The sequence below is a fragment of the Dermatophagoides pteronyssinus genome, unplaced genomic scaffold (genome assembly GCF_027571235.1).
Source record: "Dermatophagoides pteronyssinus isolate colony J.1.1.1.1 unplaced genomic scaffold, Derpt_VIB-CSIC_2022.12 sq0002, whole genome shotgun sequence".
Classification (NCBI taxonomy): Eukaryota; Metazoa; Arthropoda; class Arachnida; order Sarcoptiformes; family Pyroglyphidae; genus Dermatophagoides; species Dermatophagoides pteronyssinus.
Window position 1 is genome coordinate 1,076,728 of NW_027461526.1, and position 20,304 is coordinate 1,097,031.

At 27.4% G+C, this 20,304-nt stretch overlaps 3 protein-coding genes across 3 annotated transcripts; 2 read left to right on the top strand and 1 right to left on the bottom strand.

The window, feature by feature from the left end:
- Window positions 1–4,369: 4,369 nt before the first annotated feature.
- Window positions 4,370–13,181, top strand: LOC113797327 (uncharacterized). Its single transcript, XM_027347682.2, has 2 exons — window positions 4,370–5,578; window positions 12,292–13,181. Exons 1-2 carry the CDS (start codon window positions 5,433–5,435, stop codon window positions 12,833–12,835), a joined length of 690 nt encoding a protein of 229 aa, XP_027203483.1. The 5' UTR covers window positions 4,370–5,432; the 3' UTR covers window positions 12,836–13,181.
- Window positions 13,182–13,503: 322 nt separating this feature from the next.
- Window positions 13,504–15,959, bottom strand: LOC113797405 (uncharacterized). The gene is made up of 2 exons (XM_027347772.2): window positions 15,368–15,959; window positions 13,504–15,300 (listed from the first exon to the last, which is right to left on the bottom strand). The coding sequence occupies exons 1-2, from the start codon at window positions 15,589–15,591 to the stop codon at window positions 13,722–13,724; spliced, it is 1,803 nt and encodes a 600-aa protein (XP_027203573.1). The 5' UTR covers window positions 15,592–15,959; the 3' UTR covers window positions 13,504–13,721.
- A 2,935-nt stretch (window positions 15,960–18,894) lies between these two features.
- On the top strand, window positions 18,895–20,079 carry LOC113797337 (nucleoside diphosphate-linked moiety X motif 6-like). The gene is made up of 3 exons (XM_027347693.2): window positions 18,895–19,148; window positions 19,223–19,314; window positions 19,379–20,079. Exons 1-3 carry the CDS (start codon window positions 19,016–19,018, stop codon window positions 19,994–19,996), a joined length of 843 nt encoding a protein of 280 aa, XP_027203494.2. The 5' UTR covers window positions 18,895–19,015; the 3' UTR covers window positions 19,997–20,079.
- Window positions 20,080–20,304: the final 225 nt, after the last annotated feature.

Sequence of the window (20,304 nt, forward strand, 5' to 3'; positions counted from 1 at the left end):
AAAAATCAGAAAGTGAAAAATAAAATTGATCGAAGTAAGTTTATTAGGGTAGGTAAAAAAAATTTTGTTTTTTTCATTTTTCTAATCTGACATCTTTTTCTCCACCTGTCCGTATCTTGAAATAATTTTTTTTTACTTTTCTTTTCATTACAGTATTTTTCTAATTATTATTTTTTTCTATTTATATTACGATTTGTGGTTGTAGTAAATAAGTGGTAGGGAGAAAGGAAATAACTGTCATTTTATTTTCGTTTTTGATTTGTATAAAATATAATATGATATGACGTTGATTTATCACAAATCAAACCATCGATGAAACCAAGAAAATTTTGAATCGAACAACAAATCGATATTAAATCACGATGATCAAAGTGAAAAAATGAATGAATCAAAAAATAACCATTGAAGAATTCTCTCCATAAAACAAATCAATTGATAAAGATTATTAGTCATGCTTTTATGATTGTATTGTATGTCGGTTTTTGTTTGTCAAATCATTCAGGTTTTGTTAAATAATCGCCACCTAACCGATCACTTGATGCAAATTTTTTGTTTCTTCTATTTATCATTTGAAATGTATCCTTAGACATAAATGGTTAGGTAAACAAAAAAAGAGAGAAAAAAATGGTCGAAACACGAAATCCGACACTACACAATAGGTTTCAAATATTGATAATCATCTTGAATCTTTGATGTTGATGATGATAGATGAATATTTTTGGTGGTATTTTTGACAATAGGTAGCAAATGAAAAAAATAACAATATTTTAGTCCTAAACACATCATTTTGATTGAATAAATGTTTTTTTACTGAGATGAATATTTATATGAAAATGTTTGATTGATATTTTATTGAGATGGATTACATTTTATTATTGATTGTGTAGAAAAAAATCGAAATGAAAAGCTATGAGAAATAGAAATGAAATCATAATGATTTTATTTACTGGTTGATGGTCAAATACGATAGTATTCCGATGATAATAATGCTAAAATGATGATAATGATGATTTTCATCCATATTTGTTTTCCATTGTTTTTCTTATCATTATCATTATGATAGTGGTCTACCTACAATATTTGTAGAATTAATTTTCACGAAAAAAACGCCAACGTAATGTTCTAATGATTTTTTTTATGTTTTTTTTTTTGTTTTTGTTGAACCAAACACAAATCTTCAAGTAAAAAAAAAAAATCTAGATCAATGGAATTTACAAACACCAGCATTTACTCCGGTGCTGAAAAAAACAAAACAAAAAACGATTTCTGGCACGTGATACATTTGGATACTATTTCTAAACATAATTATCACTTCTTTCCCTTGTTTTATACAATAACATTATAATCATCATCATTATTATTATCATCATCATCTTGTGTGTGTAGCGTTGAATAATAATTTATTCTAAGAATAAAAAAAAGAAAAGTGAAACACGCATAATAATAGTAAAATAATGTATCATCTTCACTTTATTTATGCGAAACAAAAAAAAAAGAAAAGTTTCTTTTTGTTTTCATTTTCATTGAATGCACCTAGATTTCTATTTTCATTGACTTACCCATGTAGTATTTTTTTTCATGCTATCTTTATGCATTGTATGTATAATTTCTTTATCTAATAATCATCATGTATGGATGTCCATTTTGAGATGATATTAAAATCATGTTTTTTAATAGTAATAATAAATAATTGCACGAATTAACAATTTGTAATCTGTTAACAACAATCGACCAACCGACCAAAACCATACAAATATAATACAAAATGATTTGAATCATTGAATTAAAAAAACCAAAATTTCTAATCAAAATCAAGATTAAATAACCTAAAAAGTTGAAAAAGGAAAAAAAAATATCTGATTTAATCCAAATTAATGGACAATAATCGACGTGATTCAGTTTTTTTTCTCTCTTTCTTTCTGTATGTGTGTGGTGCCGAAAAAAATGATTAAAAATGTTTGTAATACCTATTAGATAATGATAATCGTGGTTTAGAAAAAAATGATAAGGAAAAAATACTAAATATGCGATCCATTGCGAAATTTGTATGGTAAACAAATGTAGAGAAAATACGGACAAACAAGCGGAACTACATATCATTGAAAATGATCGGATCATCAACTTCTATTTCTCTATCGCATACACATATTGCCAATTAAACTACCATTGATTGGTTGTTGTCGATTATCATGTTGATGATTCAAACAAGGATAATCATCATCGATGATGTGGTTTTATTTTTAACTCATCATCAACATTAAAAACAGCAGTATCAATATATTGGAAAAATATATGATACCCAATGGGTCAAAAATGTTCTGAAAGATAATGAGAACCATGCCGGTCATCAATGATAATGGTGAGCATCATTTGTGAAGAAAAAATTTGAGGTTTTATTTCTCTCTATCTTTTTTTCCTTTCTCTTTTCATTTTTTCTGTTGATTTTTTTCACTTGATTTTTTTTCTTCTCCCATTCTATTTATTTCATTTACTATGCTGATGGATCACGGATAGTATCCATTCAATCGGATTTAACTATTCGAATAATCGCAGGAAAAAAAAACAAGCGCGATGAAAATATCGTAAAACAAATCAGTTCCTTGTTTGTTTGCACTAAGATGATATCGACGACAACAGACATCAAGAAAATAAATAAAAATAAAAATTCGATTAACTAAGATTTGCTGAAAATTTTATGACATTATTGATGATTATATAATATATCATTTGTCATCATCCATACACTAAATCATCGAATATGAAAAAATTCAAATTGAACGAAATAGCAATTGATTCAATTTAATAATAATAATAATAACTTTATTTACGCACACTGCAAGATGCACTTGTGCAAAAATAGATAATTGATTCAATTTGATCGGAAAACGAAAATAATATTAATGATGATAATTTTAATGAACAATGATGTAGATTATTATAATGATGTTGTTTACGAGGACATTATACGAAAAACATAAATACAAATAAAGATGATTGGTGAACTGACATATCCTCATGATGATGATGCTAAAATGATAACAACAATTTTGATGTCCGTGATACAGACAATGGAGAAGAAAGATAAAAATTTCGCACTTTAATTTATTAAGTTGCAATACATCGATTTCCTATTTGTTATTGTATGGAAATAGTTTCAGAAACAGCCAGAAACAAATTAATTAGTAAATTGAAAAGAGAGCATAATTTGAATTGAATTTTGGTTTTTCTAATTTTTCATCAGCATGCTAATTTCGTTTTTTTTCTTGTACAACTATTTTGAATACAAATAGATTTTTAAGATATTACATCCACAGGTTTAAGATGGTCAGATTGATTCATCGTTTTTTTCCCATGAGATAAATGATGCGAAGAAAAAAAAATGAAATCCATCATTGATTGAATCACATTTTGTTCATCATGATCTCATGAAATGGGTCAAATGGAACTATTAATAATAATCATTCAGGAAAAAAATGATCAAATTTGGTTCTATTTTATTTCGATTTGGATCACTATCATCACAATGAGAAAAACGATAACGCACCAGATATAATCATCATTATTTTGGTCGAATCGAAACATATCATCAAATTTTAATATTGGAAAAATTGTTAATTTTTTCGAAGCGAACGTTTAAATTGAAAAAAATAAAAATGATATCGTTACAAATATTATCATGATAATAATGATATTTATCATTGACATCGAATTTTTTTTTTATTTTGTTCATTATCGTCATTGTGATGATAGCAACAATAGTATGGCAATAAAAAACAGGAATATAAACGAGGTTAGAAATGAAAATTTGGACTGAATATTGAATCATTTTCAATGAATAGTTATTAAATAATATACAATGATCATTCTACTTTTTCTCTTTTTTCAGATTTTTCTCACTTAACATCTTATTACTTAAAATCCATATTATTATTAGTCGTCAATCGATATTAGATTGATTGATCTATATCAACCACGAATAGGGTAAAATGGAATTACAACCACCAACACCATTATTATCATCAGCAACCTTATGGAACGTAATGATATTGTTGGAGAAAGAGAAATGATTATCATCATCATCTTTAGTTAAGAAGCAAAAATAAAAAATGGCTTCCAAATAGGAAAAAAACATAGACATGACTTGAATGAGAGATGATCACCATCATACAAGTGTTTACTATGACGCTTTCTCTTTCATTTTTATTGTTCCAGATACATTCACATACAAGCATTTTCAAACCAATTCTCTCTCTCTCTCTTACACGCGAACTCTCTCTCTCTCTCTTTTCTCATCAATGAAAAACACCAAAGCTTTTTTTCCAAGTTTAAGTTTCCACTTGATTTGTTTAGATCCTTAGATCGTTTTACCATTACGACCTGTCTATATGTTGTTTTTGTTGTTGTTGTCGATTTGTTAATCATCATCATCATGATCTAACTAGCTAAACTAACAATAATCAAAACAAAACAAAACAAAAAATTGTTTTTTATTTATGGTGACCATATTATTTTATTTATTTGATGACGAATGAACATCGTATCGTCTCACCGAAAGCATAGATCCAATGAGATCAACGACAACAAAAAGTATCTTTTTAATTTGTATTTTTTTCTGTCATCAGTATTTAAAATAATTAGATTGTTATATCTGCAAAAAAATTGGGACTTTTTTTTTGTCTCGTTGTTTATTCGATTCTGTAATTTTGCTATCTACAACAAAGTTTGTTTTCTGTTTTGATTTTGAATTATTTTATTGTTGGAAAAAAATTGACCAATTTGTTCAATTGGATTTGGTCAATTATTGATTGTTATTTTCAACATCATCATCATCATCATTCATATCTTTTTTTCTATATTTAATGTTGTTCTATACAAAGTTATCTATGGTCTGGGTGCTGGCACATCAAAAATGTCTTGATCAAAAGAATAAAGATAAAATTTCTTTCCGAAAAAAATCATCATTATTTTTATTATATAAAAAAATTCATTTATTATAGAATTCAATATTTTTTTCCATCAAATCTTTTTGTTGTTTGTTTGCTTGTTTATGTTTTTTTTTGGTTTGTGTTTGATCAATTGATTGTAATTTTTGTTTTGTCCTTATTTATCATCATCATCATCATCATCGTCGACAAAAATAGCAGCCACCAACACTTAATTTAAAAAAATAAAATTCAATTGCTTCTTTCAGCTTTAAATTTTCATTGAATGTCGAACACCGGTATTTCATCATTGTATTCATCATCATCAACAACAACAACAACAACATCACCATCGTTATCATCATCAAAGGAAAAAATAAAAATATAAACATCAGAATTTTGATTGTTTTTCATTTCACCTGTTGTATTACATCATTGTTTCATCAATAATAATAATCATCTTTTTATACTAAAAATAATCACAAATATATTCATCACATAAACAAAAAAATGATGCATCCAAATCTAAATTATTTACCTACGCCTCAATTATTTTGGGCAATCATAATTGTAACAACAATATTGTCGTTACATACAAACAATATATTACTAGTCGATGCAACCATGGGCATGCTGCCATTTAATATAAAAATTTCGTAAGTGATAATGGATTATTCGTACATTTTTGTTCGTGTTTGTGTGTTTTCCAAGGAAATTTTCTTCAATTTCGCAGAAAATATTGATATTTTTTCTTGGAATTTTTTTCGGAAAAAAAAATTATTATTTCACCAATTGTCAATTTTTTTTTGTTCATTGAAATGGGAGGAAAAATGATGCTGTTGATATAATATAAATCCTTATGCGATTAAAAGTTCAGATTTTTGTTCTGTTTTCATAGGAACTTTTTTGTTTTTTTTTGTTGAGTTTGTTGAGTTTGGTCCATTCAAACAATGAACATCATTTTCTGATTCATTATTATCATTCAGATTTGATCATTATGAAAAAATATGATTTCAGTGTATACATACAATCATTTTTTAAATTAATTTTACATTATTTTTAATGAAAAAAATATTGTTCGTTGTTCGTTTTTCTCCCCGGTAATTTGATGCATGAGAATCGGAAAATAAAAATCCGGGAAATAAACATAATAAATGACTTTATTGTCATTGTCAATGACGGAAATTTATGATTATCATTTCTTTTGATTTTTCACTTGTAAAATTCATCAAATTTTTATTCCCTAACATATAGAACATTCAATATTAGCTATATTGCATCGTATTGTTGGATTTAAACATTTATGTTATTGATGTTGACATTTTTTTCTGTAAACTAAGAAGAAAACCATTTTTGACCGATACTTTTTATTGTCATTTTATGATTATGATTATTATACATTGCCATATTGAATAGTGATTATGATTGGTGAAAAAAAAGTTACATAAAGTCTATAGACTGTAGAGAAATTGTTTTCTTTTCAATTCAATTTAAAATGTCACATTTTTTTCAACGACATCCACTTATGAGGATTTTTTTTCGCTGAAAATATTCATTATAAATTGCATGTCATTCTTAGCAGGAAAAAAATGGCTACTACATTCGTATACGGATGGATGATGTTGAAATGTTAAATTTTTTTATTATGGAAAAAATTGAAAATGAACCAACAACAACATACATGATACGGTAATCGATATTGAGTGATGGCAATCATATATTTTTTTATACGCTTGATAAATATTTTATTTAAATATTTTTTCATTCATAAATTTTTCGCTCATTCAATTTTTTTCATCAACTTTTGTTAAATTGTGAAATGGCAAATGTTTCATAAGAATTGATTACCATTATTTTTTTCAATGGTATCTTCACTCTCTTCTCAGAAGATATTCATCATCGTCGTCATTATCATTATCATGGGAGATGAAAAGGGAATGTGTTTTTTTTCAATGTTTATTAAGTTCATTCAAAACTAAGTGCTAAGTGTATTATCCTTTGAATGAGAATTTTTCTTCCTAACATTTTATTGTTATCGATGTCATTATTCGTATAAAATATCATTCTTTTTGTTGTTGTTGTTCCGTTTGACATTTTCATACATAGGATTGTGGTGTTCGTTGTTGTGTGTGTTGGAAAGGAAGGATAGAAAATCTTTTTTTCAATTTTATCAATTTCATTCTCATTATCATCGATAAATGAAGATGGTAAGAATACTTTTTCTTGGAAATTATTTTTAAGTAGCCATTTGAATATTTGGATTGATGTTTGGAAAAGGGATAACAGAAAAAAATCGCTGACAAATAGGTTGAATTTGCATTCGAACGCCCACATATTTACACATGAAATTGAATTTATATGATGATGATGATGAGAAATTTGAGAAATTTGAATACAACCATAAAAATAATAATGATACAGATGGATCTGTGTTACGATGTCAATGGAGAAAAGATCAAAAATCAATGATCATTTCGAATGCTACTGTTGAAATTTTCATGTAAATAGTTAAACTTTTTGTTTTTGTTGTTTTTCGTTTACCTTTCAAGAAATTGATCAAAAAAATCTATTTCGTTTCGCAAATTTCGATCATAATCGTTGAATAATTATTCAACTTTGTTTATACAGAAAACAAACAAGCTAATTATATAATCATTTTTTTTTTGAATTAATTAAATTGGCAAAGAATCCAAGTTCAATTAATTTGAATGGACAAAAAATAGAAAAAGAGATGTTTTTCTGTGGGTGTGTTTATGTATGTTTTTTGTATGTTTATTATTGTTGATGTCTTGTTTCAATTTTATTAAATAAGTTAATCATCGACTGACCAAACCTAATCAAAATCAAATTGTTTTATTTTTTGATCAAATAACTAATGATTGAATGAAAAGAAAAACGAAAACTTGTAACAGCCAATAATTGATGGCAAAATGGTTATTTCAAAAAAAAAAAATTTCGATGATAATAGAAACAAAACTATTGTGGAAACAAACAAACAAAAAAGATCTGACCTACTCTATCGTAGAGTGAAAGTTTTTCATACACATGAATCGAAAACTTTTTGTTCGCAGAAAAAAGTCCACAATCAGAAACAAAAAAAAATCGATCAAATCATTTTTGATAACAGGTGAATAAGGTATCAAAGTGTTTGTTTCAATAATAATAATATATAAAAAAACATTAATGATGTCCGGTAATCGATACACAACCAGATATGAAACAACAATCAATTTTCCCCACACAAGCTGTAAAATATTTTTTTATTATGTTGAAAAGATCAAAAATTCATTCATTGATTTTGTTTTGTTTCATATTTGTTGTTCCTTTTGTTTCTTCTTATTTCATCAAATCAATTATTGTTACTATCGTTAACAAAAAAAATGATAATAATAATTTCGAATCGATAAACCAAATCAATGTAGTCAATCAACAAACGTGGAAATGATAAAATAGAGAAATAGAGAAAAAATATTGATGACTTTCTTCTCGCCTGTTGACTTACTTCAATTCATTGTTTTTTTTCACTTTTTCAAATGATTCAATTATACATGTTGTGGCAATTGTAATATCGAATCAAAGTTAACAAAAATTTGAAAGTCGAAATCAAAATTTGATCCAGAAAATATTCATTAGTTTTTTTTTGTTAAAAATATGATGAGATAAACCTGAGGCGTTCCTCATAGAAAATGCCGACAAATAAAAACAATCATTTAAATCATCAATAGGGAAATGTTAACGATTCGATTTTGTTGATTGATATGCCTAATTGGGCAAGAGAAGAACAACAACAAATGATTAAACAGTTCCTGGATTCATCTTCGACTACCTGAAAATAATCGATTTGGTTGTAATTAGTAACCATCTTTTTATTAATCATCGTTTTGGCAAGTTGCAAAAAAACGAGATGAAGATTATAATAATGAGTTTTTGTTTTTGTTTTTTGGTTTTTCCCGTTTATTCAGTTTAGTCTTCCGTTCAGTCTTGATGTTTCTTCATTGATAAAATGAAATCGATGGCTAGCCAACAAATTATATGAATAATGAGCTTACAGGTTGAATGATATAATCGGTGATTGTATGTGTGTGTTTCTCTTTTTTCTCTCTGTGTGTGTGTGTGTGATTGTAACTTTTAGATAAAAAACAATGGATGATAATACTTTTTTTTTGTTTTCGCAAAAAATATTCATATGAAATCAACTAAACAAAAAAAAAGATCGACTACAGTATTTATTATTATCCGATTCAACAGGTTATCATTTCATTTCATTTCATTGCAGCCATAAGTTGTTAATCTGATCATAATTATATAGAAAAAGGATTTTTTTTTGTTTTTGCTTCTCGAATTTGCATTCAAATATTTGTGAAAGTATAAATTTGATGAAACAATATTATGATGATGAAATAATATCGATTTTTACATTTTTTTTTTGTTTTGAGAGAAACAAAATTTTGTTTGAAAGCTTGGCAACAAGAAGATGGAAAAAAAATATTCAATTTTTGCTATCTGAATTGATGAAATAAACAAAAAAAGATGAAAAATGTTGATTTTTTCCTTGAAAATTGTTTAAATTACGAATTAAAAGGATTTCGAAATCATCAAATTAAGAGATTTATGAGATTGTCTATGAAAACAACAAAACACATCAATGAAATGATATTTGAATTTTCGATTTATAACAATAAATGTTTATATCGTGTAAACAAATTTTATTTTTTGGTTCATTAATTGGGTTTCCGTTAAAAATAAATGAAATTATTGAAAAAAAATCATTATGCCGTATCCAATGCTTCATCATCATCATCATCATCTCCATCAGGATGTTTATACTTATCTAATAATGACCATACACTATTGCACATTTGATACTTACTATATCATCATTATCATTATCGTCATCTTGAATATGATATTGTTGATGATGATGATGATGAACAAAAAAAAATAGCTATATTGTACGTATGTTAATTTTTTCCGGGATCATCTTTTTTTTTGTTGTTATATGTTTGTCGTTGTTAGTTTTTTGTTGTTGTCGTTGTTTTCACTTTATTCATTTTCATTGCTGAATGGTTACATACAATTTTGTTGTTGTTATTGTTACATCATTCTATTTCATTAAAATGAAAAAAAAACTTTCTCAAAATATCAACTGGTCAAAATTAAATGAAAAATGACCAAGACTGTTATAATACAGATGAGAAATTAAGATAAGCTATCATATACTGCTGTGTATTTTGTTCAGTAATTATTTCTATTTTGTTTTTGTTTCATGATCATGCATAACATTTATCTTGCATTGATTGCAAGAAAACAATAACAGAAAGAAAACATTCATTAACATCTTTTTTTTTCTCTCACTTTTATTCCAAACAAAAAACAAAAATTATTATTAAGAATGAAAATAAAAAAAAGAAAGAAAACGAATTTATTCTAAAAATAGTAACAATTGTTATTATTGTTTACTTTTAATTTAAACGACAATTTATGATAGTTGATAATCAGGATTCTAGTTTAAATGAATAAAATCTAATTTAATCACAACCTATGCTACTATTGTCTCTTTCTCTTTATGCATTTGTTGACATTAAATTATAATTGTTGTTTTCAAAGAAATATTTCATTCGGTTATTGCTAAATAACAATATTTCTATGCTCTGATTCCAAAATGAATGTCATGCAAATAACCAGATAAATGATTCAATCAATTATCATTAGCATTTATTAAAAAAAAAATATTGAATCCTTTATAAATGATAATTGTTTTATTACTCTAAGAAAAAAATTAACAAAGCAAGATGCCTGTACATCTCGACTATTATTGTCGCCTTAAGATTTGTGGATTTTCAAATATTTTTTTCCGTCAAAGATCAACTTTAAAACCTGAACGAAAAATTTTCCGTTGTCTAAAAAACAACGATAAATAAATGATCCAGGTGAAAAGTTCATAATTTATCAATCCGATGTCATCATTTGAAATATTGACAAAAAAATAAAAATTATAATGTCCTCCCAAAAAAACGAAATTAATTACCATACATGTTAGTTTGATGTTTGGAGTCAGATTTGCAGCAATAATTGATGCAACATTTAACAAGCTTTGAGTACAAGATCATTTTTTATTTGGTAGTTTTTTTGCTTTTTTTTGAACGTAAAATTGATATTTATCAAAAAAACATACTGAACAGAAAATAAAATCGAGCACACTAAATTGTTCACGTGTTTTCATTCGATATATATCGAAGTTATGGGAGAAAACACAAAAAAAAATGCCATAAGATTTTTTTTTTTTGTATCTTATTTGAATACAAAATGGTGATTATCATTATCATCATCATTATCACGCTATAAGTATGAACGGGCCAATTCGTTTCAATATGGTGCCCGTAGAATGATAATAATCATGATTATCGAAAAAAAACAAATATTGATTGAGATGAATCGGTTTGGATTTTCACTTGTACGGATGACCCAAACAAAAACAAAGTTTATCAAAAAATTTTAATTTTTTTTAATATATCAGCCCACACTGTTATCATATTTTTTTGACTAAAAACTAATTTAGATTTTGAAAAAACGATTAAATTAAGCATAATCATCTTGAAACAAGATTGTGTAAACTATGGAATTATGTTTTCACATTTTTTCTTTATGAAAAAAAAAATAAATAAATCATATTCCCACACTCGAAAATGATTGAAATTGGTCATCTCATAACATTTTTTTGTGATCAATTTTGTGCATTATATAACTTTCATTAGAAGAAAGAAAAAATGATTCAGGTCTATCTTTACTTCAAGTTTGTTCTTTAAATTATTCTTTTGATTTTTTTTCTACCCAAAAAACTACTTATTATTATCATCTGGTTTCTGTTTTTTCTCCATTATCCTCTCATGCAACAACAAAAATAGGAACAATGTCTGTTGTTGTTGTTTTTTCCAGCTTCTTCTATTCCATCAGACCAGATGGATATAGATACATAAAATGATAAAATAGCATGGAAAAAAGGTAGAAAATATAAATTTAGTAAAAATAAAAAGTTTTGAATTAATTTCAACGACTGTTACCAACCACGATTATTGTCCCTGGTTAAACATATGTCACGATTTTTCGCACGAAGTAAAATTTTTTTTTTTCATATTTAAATTCACATCAGATTTGCTTGTTAAATATTAGGAAAAAAAATTTGCAACTACCGCACTTAGAAAACACACATATCACACAAAATATTTTCGTTTTTGCATTTTGTTTATTAATAGAAATCTAAGAAAATTCCGTAAAATCTTTGTAGTTTTTATTTTAAATTATCAATAATTTCATTGAATGGATGCTTAATCTAACTTTTGTTTCTTCTCTTTTCTTTGCAATGCTTTAGATCTTCCGGTAGCGGTGGTGGTGGTGGAAGTAAATGCTGTTATGGTGGCGAAAGTGATTATATGATGAGCGGTAGTGGTGGTCATGTAATCGAAGCATTCGATGATGGTACACCATTAAGTTTTTATCGTCAACAAGTTAGAAAACTTTATGGTGGTGGTGGTGGAGGAGGATACAGTAAAGGTAGTATTGGTGCATATATGAAAGGAGGTAAAGGTGGTGGTGGCTATTCGATGCCAAAAAATAAAATGCCCTCATATCAACAATTATTTAAAAACAGTCTTAAATATCCAAATATTATGATGGGCGGTGGATTCATGAAAGGTGATTCATTTGGTCCAATGGGTGAACATACGAGTACAAAATGGAGAGGGTATGGTCGTAGCCTATTGAAACAGATAAAAGAATCGGGTGGTTATAATGATGGTAATGACAAATTGACAAATGTTCATGTTATACCAAGTGGTGCAAATGATGAATATAATGATTCATATTTGACAATGATTGCCGATTCAATTAAACATGAAGCATTGCAAAATTATTAAAAAAATGTTTTTGTTTTTGTTATATGAACACTATACTGTACTTTGGATATTTTTTTTTGGACTGGATTCCAATCGATTCAGATTTTGCCAACAATTTTTATTTTTATTATTCTTTTTGTTCATTTTTTTTAATTTACACTTTTCTCACTTGTTCATTATAATGTTTTCATCATTATCATTCTGAAACACTTCCACACACACACACAAACACATTTTTTAAATATAAAAATAATCATTTTACATACATTCTATGTCAATTTTAAATAATTGTTGATGTTACCTGTTGATGATGAATGTGCCGATATTAATTTTAAAAAAATGTTAATAAATTTTTTTCTGTTTCCTCGTTCTTTTTTTTCGAGAAAAAATTTGCATAATCTTTGGTCGTTTTTTTCTGCATAATCCTCTTTTTTATTTCGATTTTTTCCTTTTGGAACGTTTGTTGATTGTTTTGCAGGATGTCTTTCAATTTCAATAATGCTGCCATCTTTTGACTTTGATTGTGAATATGTTTGTGAAATTTGGAAACTCATTTTTTTGTGATAAAAATCCAAAATTTTACGACAATTCCGTTAAATTCACAATTTTTTCATATTTATGATGATGATATATCCCATCATCTATTTCAAGTAAATTCATCTATTTTGTAAACAACAATGGCAATCAAATTACATCATTCCCAGTAGCCAGGAAATAAACAAAATTTTTTATTCATTAAAATTAAAATTGAAAATGAAACGTAAAAAAAAATGAATAACTGAATTAATAACATGATGACTATAGATGAATAATGATATATTTAAAAATGAAAATAAAAATTTTAAAAAAATTGATGATTTTTTTCTGTTGTAATTTGTTTAATCAATCTCGTTGTCCATTTTGTTCTTTATCCCCATAATCGTTTACTAAACCGAGATAATAATGACGATGATGATGATGATGATGGCGATGATGATGAAGGTTGTAAATGTTGTGTCCAAGAAGATGTTATTGGCCATTTTTCTATATCATTACTATTATTGTTAATGATAACCGGATGTTTTCGTGACACCATTAATGGCCGGCGTCTATATTGTTGTTGTTGTTGATGATTGAATGCATCTAGACCAAAATTTTCTGCAATCGGATATCGATGAAATTGTGACATAGATGATTGTATCTGTAATGGTTGTAAGTGTGGCCTTTGTGATGTTAATGGATTAAAATTGTATGATGATGATGATTGAGATGTGGGTGTGAGCGAATGCATTGGAACATTATTGGCATGTGATACCGAATAAAGAAATTGTATTGGATGTGATGGTTCATTTTGTGGCCTAACTGATGACCATTGATTTGTAATTGATGGCGATTGAGGTAAAGATTGTGATTGCAATGATGATGGTGGAATATTATTTGAAGATTGTTCATATTGTTCGTCTTGATATGGTTTCAAATGATGTAGGATTTTCAATTCAGGAGCTTTATAATAACGAGCACGTGGAACATATGAATTCTGTTTCAACCATTCAGATTCTAATGATGGTATTGGAAACGGTGCCGATGATGCCTGATAGGTAGGTGTTGCTGTAGTAGTAGGTGGTGGAATAACTTCATAATTTGGTGTTGGTCGTCTTATTTTGGTCACATCTTTTTTGATGAAAGTTTCAGATTCAGATTTGGAAGTTTGATCAATAGATGGAGCCAACTGTGGTTCAACAGTATATTGATTATCAACCATATTTTGCGGTGATGATGGTGGCAGCTGTCGACGATCATAGTCGCCATAATCATCAATCAAAAGCTCGTCAACATCAATTGATTTGGGTGAAGTTACTTTTAGCTCTTCCGTTGAAATCGGTGCTTCTGTTTCGGTCGAATTCATCAAAACAGTAGATGTAGTTGGTATCGTTGTTCCTGTTGTTGAATTCAATGTTACCGAATTATCATTATTTGTTTGATTATTATTCAAATTCAATTGATCTCTGATCTCATCTGTTAATTGTTTCATATCGGATTCTATAATCGATGTCTCTATACTTCGATTTGCATTTTGTTGTTGATTTTGTTGTAGATTTTTTATGGGTATAAAAATAATTTTAATATCTTTCAAATTAACATTATCCGATTTAGGATCTTGAGCAATCGTTGATGATTGATCAATAGATTTAGCCGTGGTCGTTTTTTTGTCACGATTTTTATCATTTATGTCCTTATACCATTGTGGTGGTTGTCGATTACGAAATGCTTTACGCATTCGATATGTTGTATGTCCAGGATGATCACCAAGTGCTGGTCTATTATTTGCTGAAATACGATCACCATATCGTAAATATTGTCCATTGTTAGGCGATATTGATACGGGTGATAATTCACTAGCACTATAGCTATACATTTCTTTTCCATTTCCCGATGAATATGATGGACGGGAATTTGTCGATATTGGATTCATAAAGACAATTTCATCTTTTCCATGAATATGAATCCTATTGAATTTATTCGGAAAATAAAAAGTTTTGAAAAATTTTGAAATTTAAATTAAAATTTACTCACGGTATTGGTAATGGCAATGGAAATGGGACAACATCAATTTTTTTCACCAACGATAACAATGCTAATATTCGAAGTTTATTCATTAGACCCATACGTGCATGTACAGTCGGAATGATTATCATTGTTGATAAGAAAAATGATTGAAAAATAATTTGTATATAAAACAATGAGATTAATTTCATAGTTCGAGCATTAATTAATGAAGATAATCTTGATAATTTCATTATAAATCATTTAAGAATGCAATAAATCAACATGATGAAAACACAACAAAACAATGGTTGATAGCAAACATCGATAATTATATTGATCAGATTTATAAAATAAGTATGAATTTTATTATCATTCTAATTAATTAATAAAACAAAAGTTGCTTCTGCTGTTATTGTTGTTGTTGACCATTGGATGTCAGATTGAAGAATGTTTGGCCCTCATCATCACCATCATCATCAACAACAACAATAAACAATACTAAAATCGGAAATTTTTCTTTTCTTTCTGTTTGTATCGATTAAAGGGAAAACATTCGATTCCTTCATACATTCATTCATTTATCCAAGCCGATTTGGGGAAAAAACATAAATTATTTTTGTTTCTTTCTTTATTTTTTTTTCCAACAAAAATCATTCTCGTATATAACTTCTAGTTCTATTTTCATATACCTAAAATAATTATGGCGGCCACCTTTAGCTCTTTTTTTTTGTTCTCTTTATTTCTTTCTTTCTCCTTTCATTGAAATATATCTATCTGAACCTTACATTCTCTTTTTTTTTGTTCATTCATTTGTTGTTCATCATATATAATATGATTTCAATCACTTTCGATAGATTTTTTGACCAATCGGATTCGGCTAGTCGATCTGATGATTACTTGATGATGTTTGTTCATCATTCATTCATTTAGATTCAAATGGTAATGTTTGGCTTGGGTTTTTTCTCTAGGTATATTTTATTAATAGAAATGAACGAGAGGAAAAAAAATAAAATAGATAAATACATTACCAACAATTATGGATTAAATATCTACTAGGTGGTTTTTTTCTGTTTATAGATGTGTAAAACAGAAGGAGACTAAAACCTTAATGATGACCGACAACAACAACAAAAAAGAGAAAGGTAAGATAAATTGAACAACAATCTATAGACATAAACAAAAACAAAAATGGAATGTTGGCCAAATTTCTGGTGGTCAATAAAAAAATTTTCAACAAGTTGTGTGATAGCAGCAACCAATTTAACTGGTTAGATAAATCTATCCGATCATTTTGTTTTTGGCTAAATTGACCAAAAAGGTTTTTTCTACTTTTTCGTACAACATTTTTTTACATCGAAAGTTGGTCATTCTCAAATCGGATGTTGAAAATGCTTCTGTGTTTGATTTTTGTTTTTGTTTTCCGAAATTTCAATAAAAGATTTCGCATTGCATTTTTTGTCCATTGTCATTGTAATCGTTTTCTATGCTTTGTTTTAAATCAAAATAAAAAGATGTAACAAATCTTTTCTTTTAAATCACAAAATAAAAACAGAAACTAAATGCTTAAAGCTAAATTTCAATGAAAATTATTTGATGGCGATATTAATAAAAATCATCAATCAAACATGATCTATCATCGTGATTATAATTATTTTCAAATGCAAATGACAAGAAAAAAAATGTTACAACATTATTTAATATGCCAGCATCGTATTTTTTTTGTCTGAACCTTTTTGAAATAGACCGATATATTCAAATCAATCTATTTAAATGCAAATGGAAAACATCTATATTATGATGTCAAGCGAAAAAAAACACCTTTTTTGTTGATTCAAAATCAATAATAATAATGTCGATAATAATATTTTCCTAGTCATTCAAAACATATCAACAGATCTACAATTTGTAAGCAATCTAAACTTGTAGCTAAATATTTTTTTACAGGACAGAAATTTAAAAGCAACAAGTTGATTAAAAATGTAAAAAGGTCGACCTTTAAAAATGAAATTCATTCAGATATTCATTGTTAGATACATAATATAGTAGGGAGAAAGTTCATCGTGATAGGCTAATAAACATATCATATAAATAGATCAATCAATAGATTGGGTCAATTTACAAACCTTTTTTCTTGATCTTGATTTAAAATTATCTTAATCTTTTTTTTTCTCTACACTTACAAGGATGTACAATTTGCAATGCAATAGATTTGATCAACAACAAGTTTTCATTTATATCAATTTTGTTTAAGGGCAAACCTTTACACAGAGATTATGATGATTGTGAAACATTAGGCTAGAAAAAAAGTGGCTATATAGAAATCGACCACTAAAATCATTATAATAAATATCGATTGAGTTGATATATTGAATTTTGATCAAAATAAAAAAAATGATGAATTGATCGATTGATTTGATCGATGTTCGATGAATCTGAACGATTACAATGATCAGGCCAATCAACCATTCAAATAACGATGAGGATTGTTATTATTATTATCTGAAAAAACTACACATTCATTCAATGATTTGATAGGATTAGATTGTTTGTTAGAATACAGACACATGTATGCATAATGTATAAAAATAGATTACAATTCCAAAATATCAAAATTTTAAAAGGAAGGAAAATACTTTATATGGAACAGAACATTGTTATTATAGCAAAAATATATTAGGACTTATGATGGATATGGATAATGTATGTAAAATATGTAATTATCTTAGCTTGAACATAGTTTTTTCTTCATTCTTTTGCAACGTTCAACATCATGATGTATCTTGTAAAAATGTTCATTGAAAACATTGTATTCGTATTCCAATTTATGTTGTTCCATTATGTATTTGTGTCTAAATAAAAAATCAAAAACATTGAATTCTACGATTAAATCTTTGAAATTTTTCTTTGACCATAAAAACATGTAAAAATGAAATTGAAGACAATATGGAACAATCAATTGGTCGTGCTCGTCATATTTGATCAAAAAAAGCAAAGAAGGCAGAATTTTTGCGTTTTCATTGAAAACCACCAATAATAACCTCGAAGAATGGGAGTGAAGAAAAAAATTCAAATGTTAATTTTTCATTCATATTGAATTGAATCTTGAATTTAAATTTATGTTTTTGAAAATTATTTCGTTGTAGAAAAAAGCCAGAAGTCTCTAATGATAGATCATTTTTCTGTGTATACACATGTTTGTTGGGATGTACATCACACGATCAATCTTCAAATGTGATGATGATGATTTGATTTACTGGATAATAGGAAAAAACCTATTATATTTCATTTCAAAACTATACTTAATTGTGTTAATAATAAATAAATTTATCTATTTTAGCACAATGTTGAGAAATTTTTCACACTTTCTATTTTAATTTTTAATTTTTTGTTTGCTATTTCTGTTAGCTCAATGATCAACGAGAAAATTTCGTTAAATAGGAAATAATCACAAAACAAACATACACCTGTTGAAATTGTATTCCAAAATTATTTGATTATTTCCATTTTTAACTAAAAGATGGCAATGCCAAACAATTCCATTGGAATTTGTATCCAATATTGGAAATAAATCATATGATTCAATTTTGTATTGTTATAAATGAAAAAAAAATTTGATATGAAAACTTTTTTCTTGCTCTTAACTAATTAATCAAATTAATATTCCCGTATTGCATAATGGAACAGGAAAAATTTCTAAATATTACGGTCAAAACAGATATTTATAATGGAATTACAATCGATTTACATTATATACCGGATGAAATTCGATCCGAACTAACGGTAGATTCATTTGATACTATTATTAAAGGTAATTATTTCATAGTTCGGTTATTTGATGATGATGAATTTTTATATTAATGGCAAGAATTAAAACTTGTACAGATGCATTGAAACTTTGGATTGAAAATGGCCGTAGATGTATCTGGTTTAAGGTACCCAGTAGACTTTCACATTTGATATCGGTACTCATTAAGGTAAGTATTTTAATTCATACAGTTAATGAAATGTTAATCATTCATTTATTTTGTTTATCAAAAGCATGGTTTTGAATTTCATCATGCTAAATCAAATTTCGTAATGCTTGTCAAATGGATACCAAATGAAGAAACTCGAATACCGAAATTCGCTCATACTACCATCGGTGTAGGTGGATTGGTATATGATCCAGTTATAAAAAAAGTTTTACTGATACAGGAAAAAAATTCTCGGGTAAAAATGTGGAAATTTCCTGGTGGTTATTCAGAATCCGGTGAAGATATTGGCGATACTGCAATTCGTGAAGTGAAAGAAGAAACTGGAATCGAATGTACATTAAAATCGATCATTTCTTTTCGACACAATCACACTGGTATATTTGGCTGTTCGGATTTTTATTTCGTTTGCCTATTGGTACCAGCTAAACAATCAAAAATCGAAACTTGTCAAATTGAAATTGATGATTGTCGATGGTTTCCATTGGATGAAGCTCGACAACATCTTTGTGGATTTAATCTATATGTTTTTGAAGAATTTCTTAGACAATATTCTTTTATTGATTATTGTAATGATTTTAAAGATAGTTCTGGTATGACAATTAAAACAGAAATTATTCATTCACAATATGGACCATTTAAACGTGATGAACGTGTTTATTCCGTTCGAAAAAGTGAACAATAAATGAATTTAGAATTGGTTTTCTCATTGATTACAAAAATATTTTTTCAAGTGCAATAAAAAAAAAAACATTGTTTTAAAACAAACCCAATTTTACGGACAGATTTCGAATGTTTTAGCCCCAGAAACCACGCCTACCAAATCCACGTCTGCCAAATCCACCCATTCCCATGCCCATACCGCCGAATCCACGTCTGCCGAATCCTCCGCCAAATCCTCGACCCATACCCATGCCGCCAAATCCGAATCCTCTGCCAAATTGAGCCAAAGTCATGGTAAAAAAAGTTGAAACGATGATCAAAACAATAAAT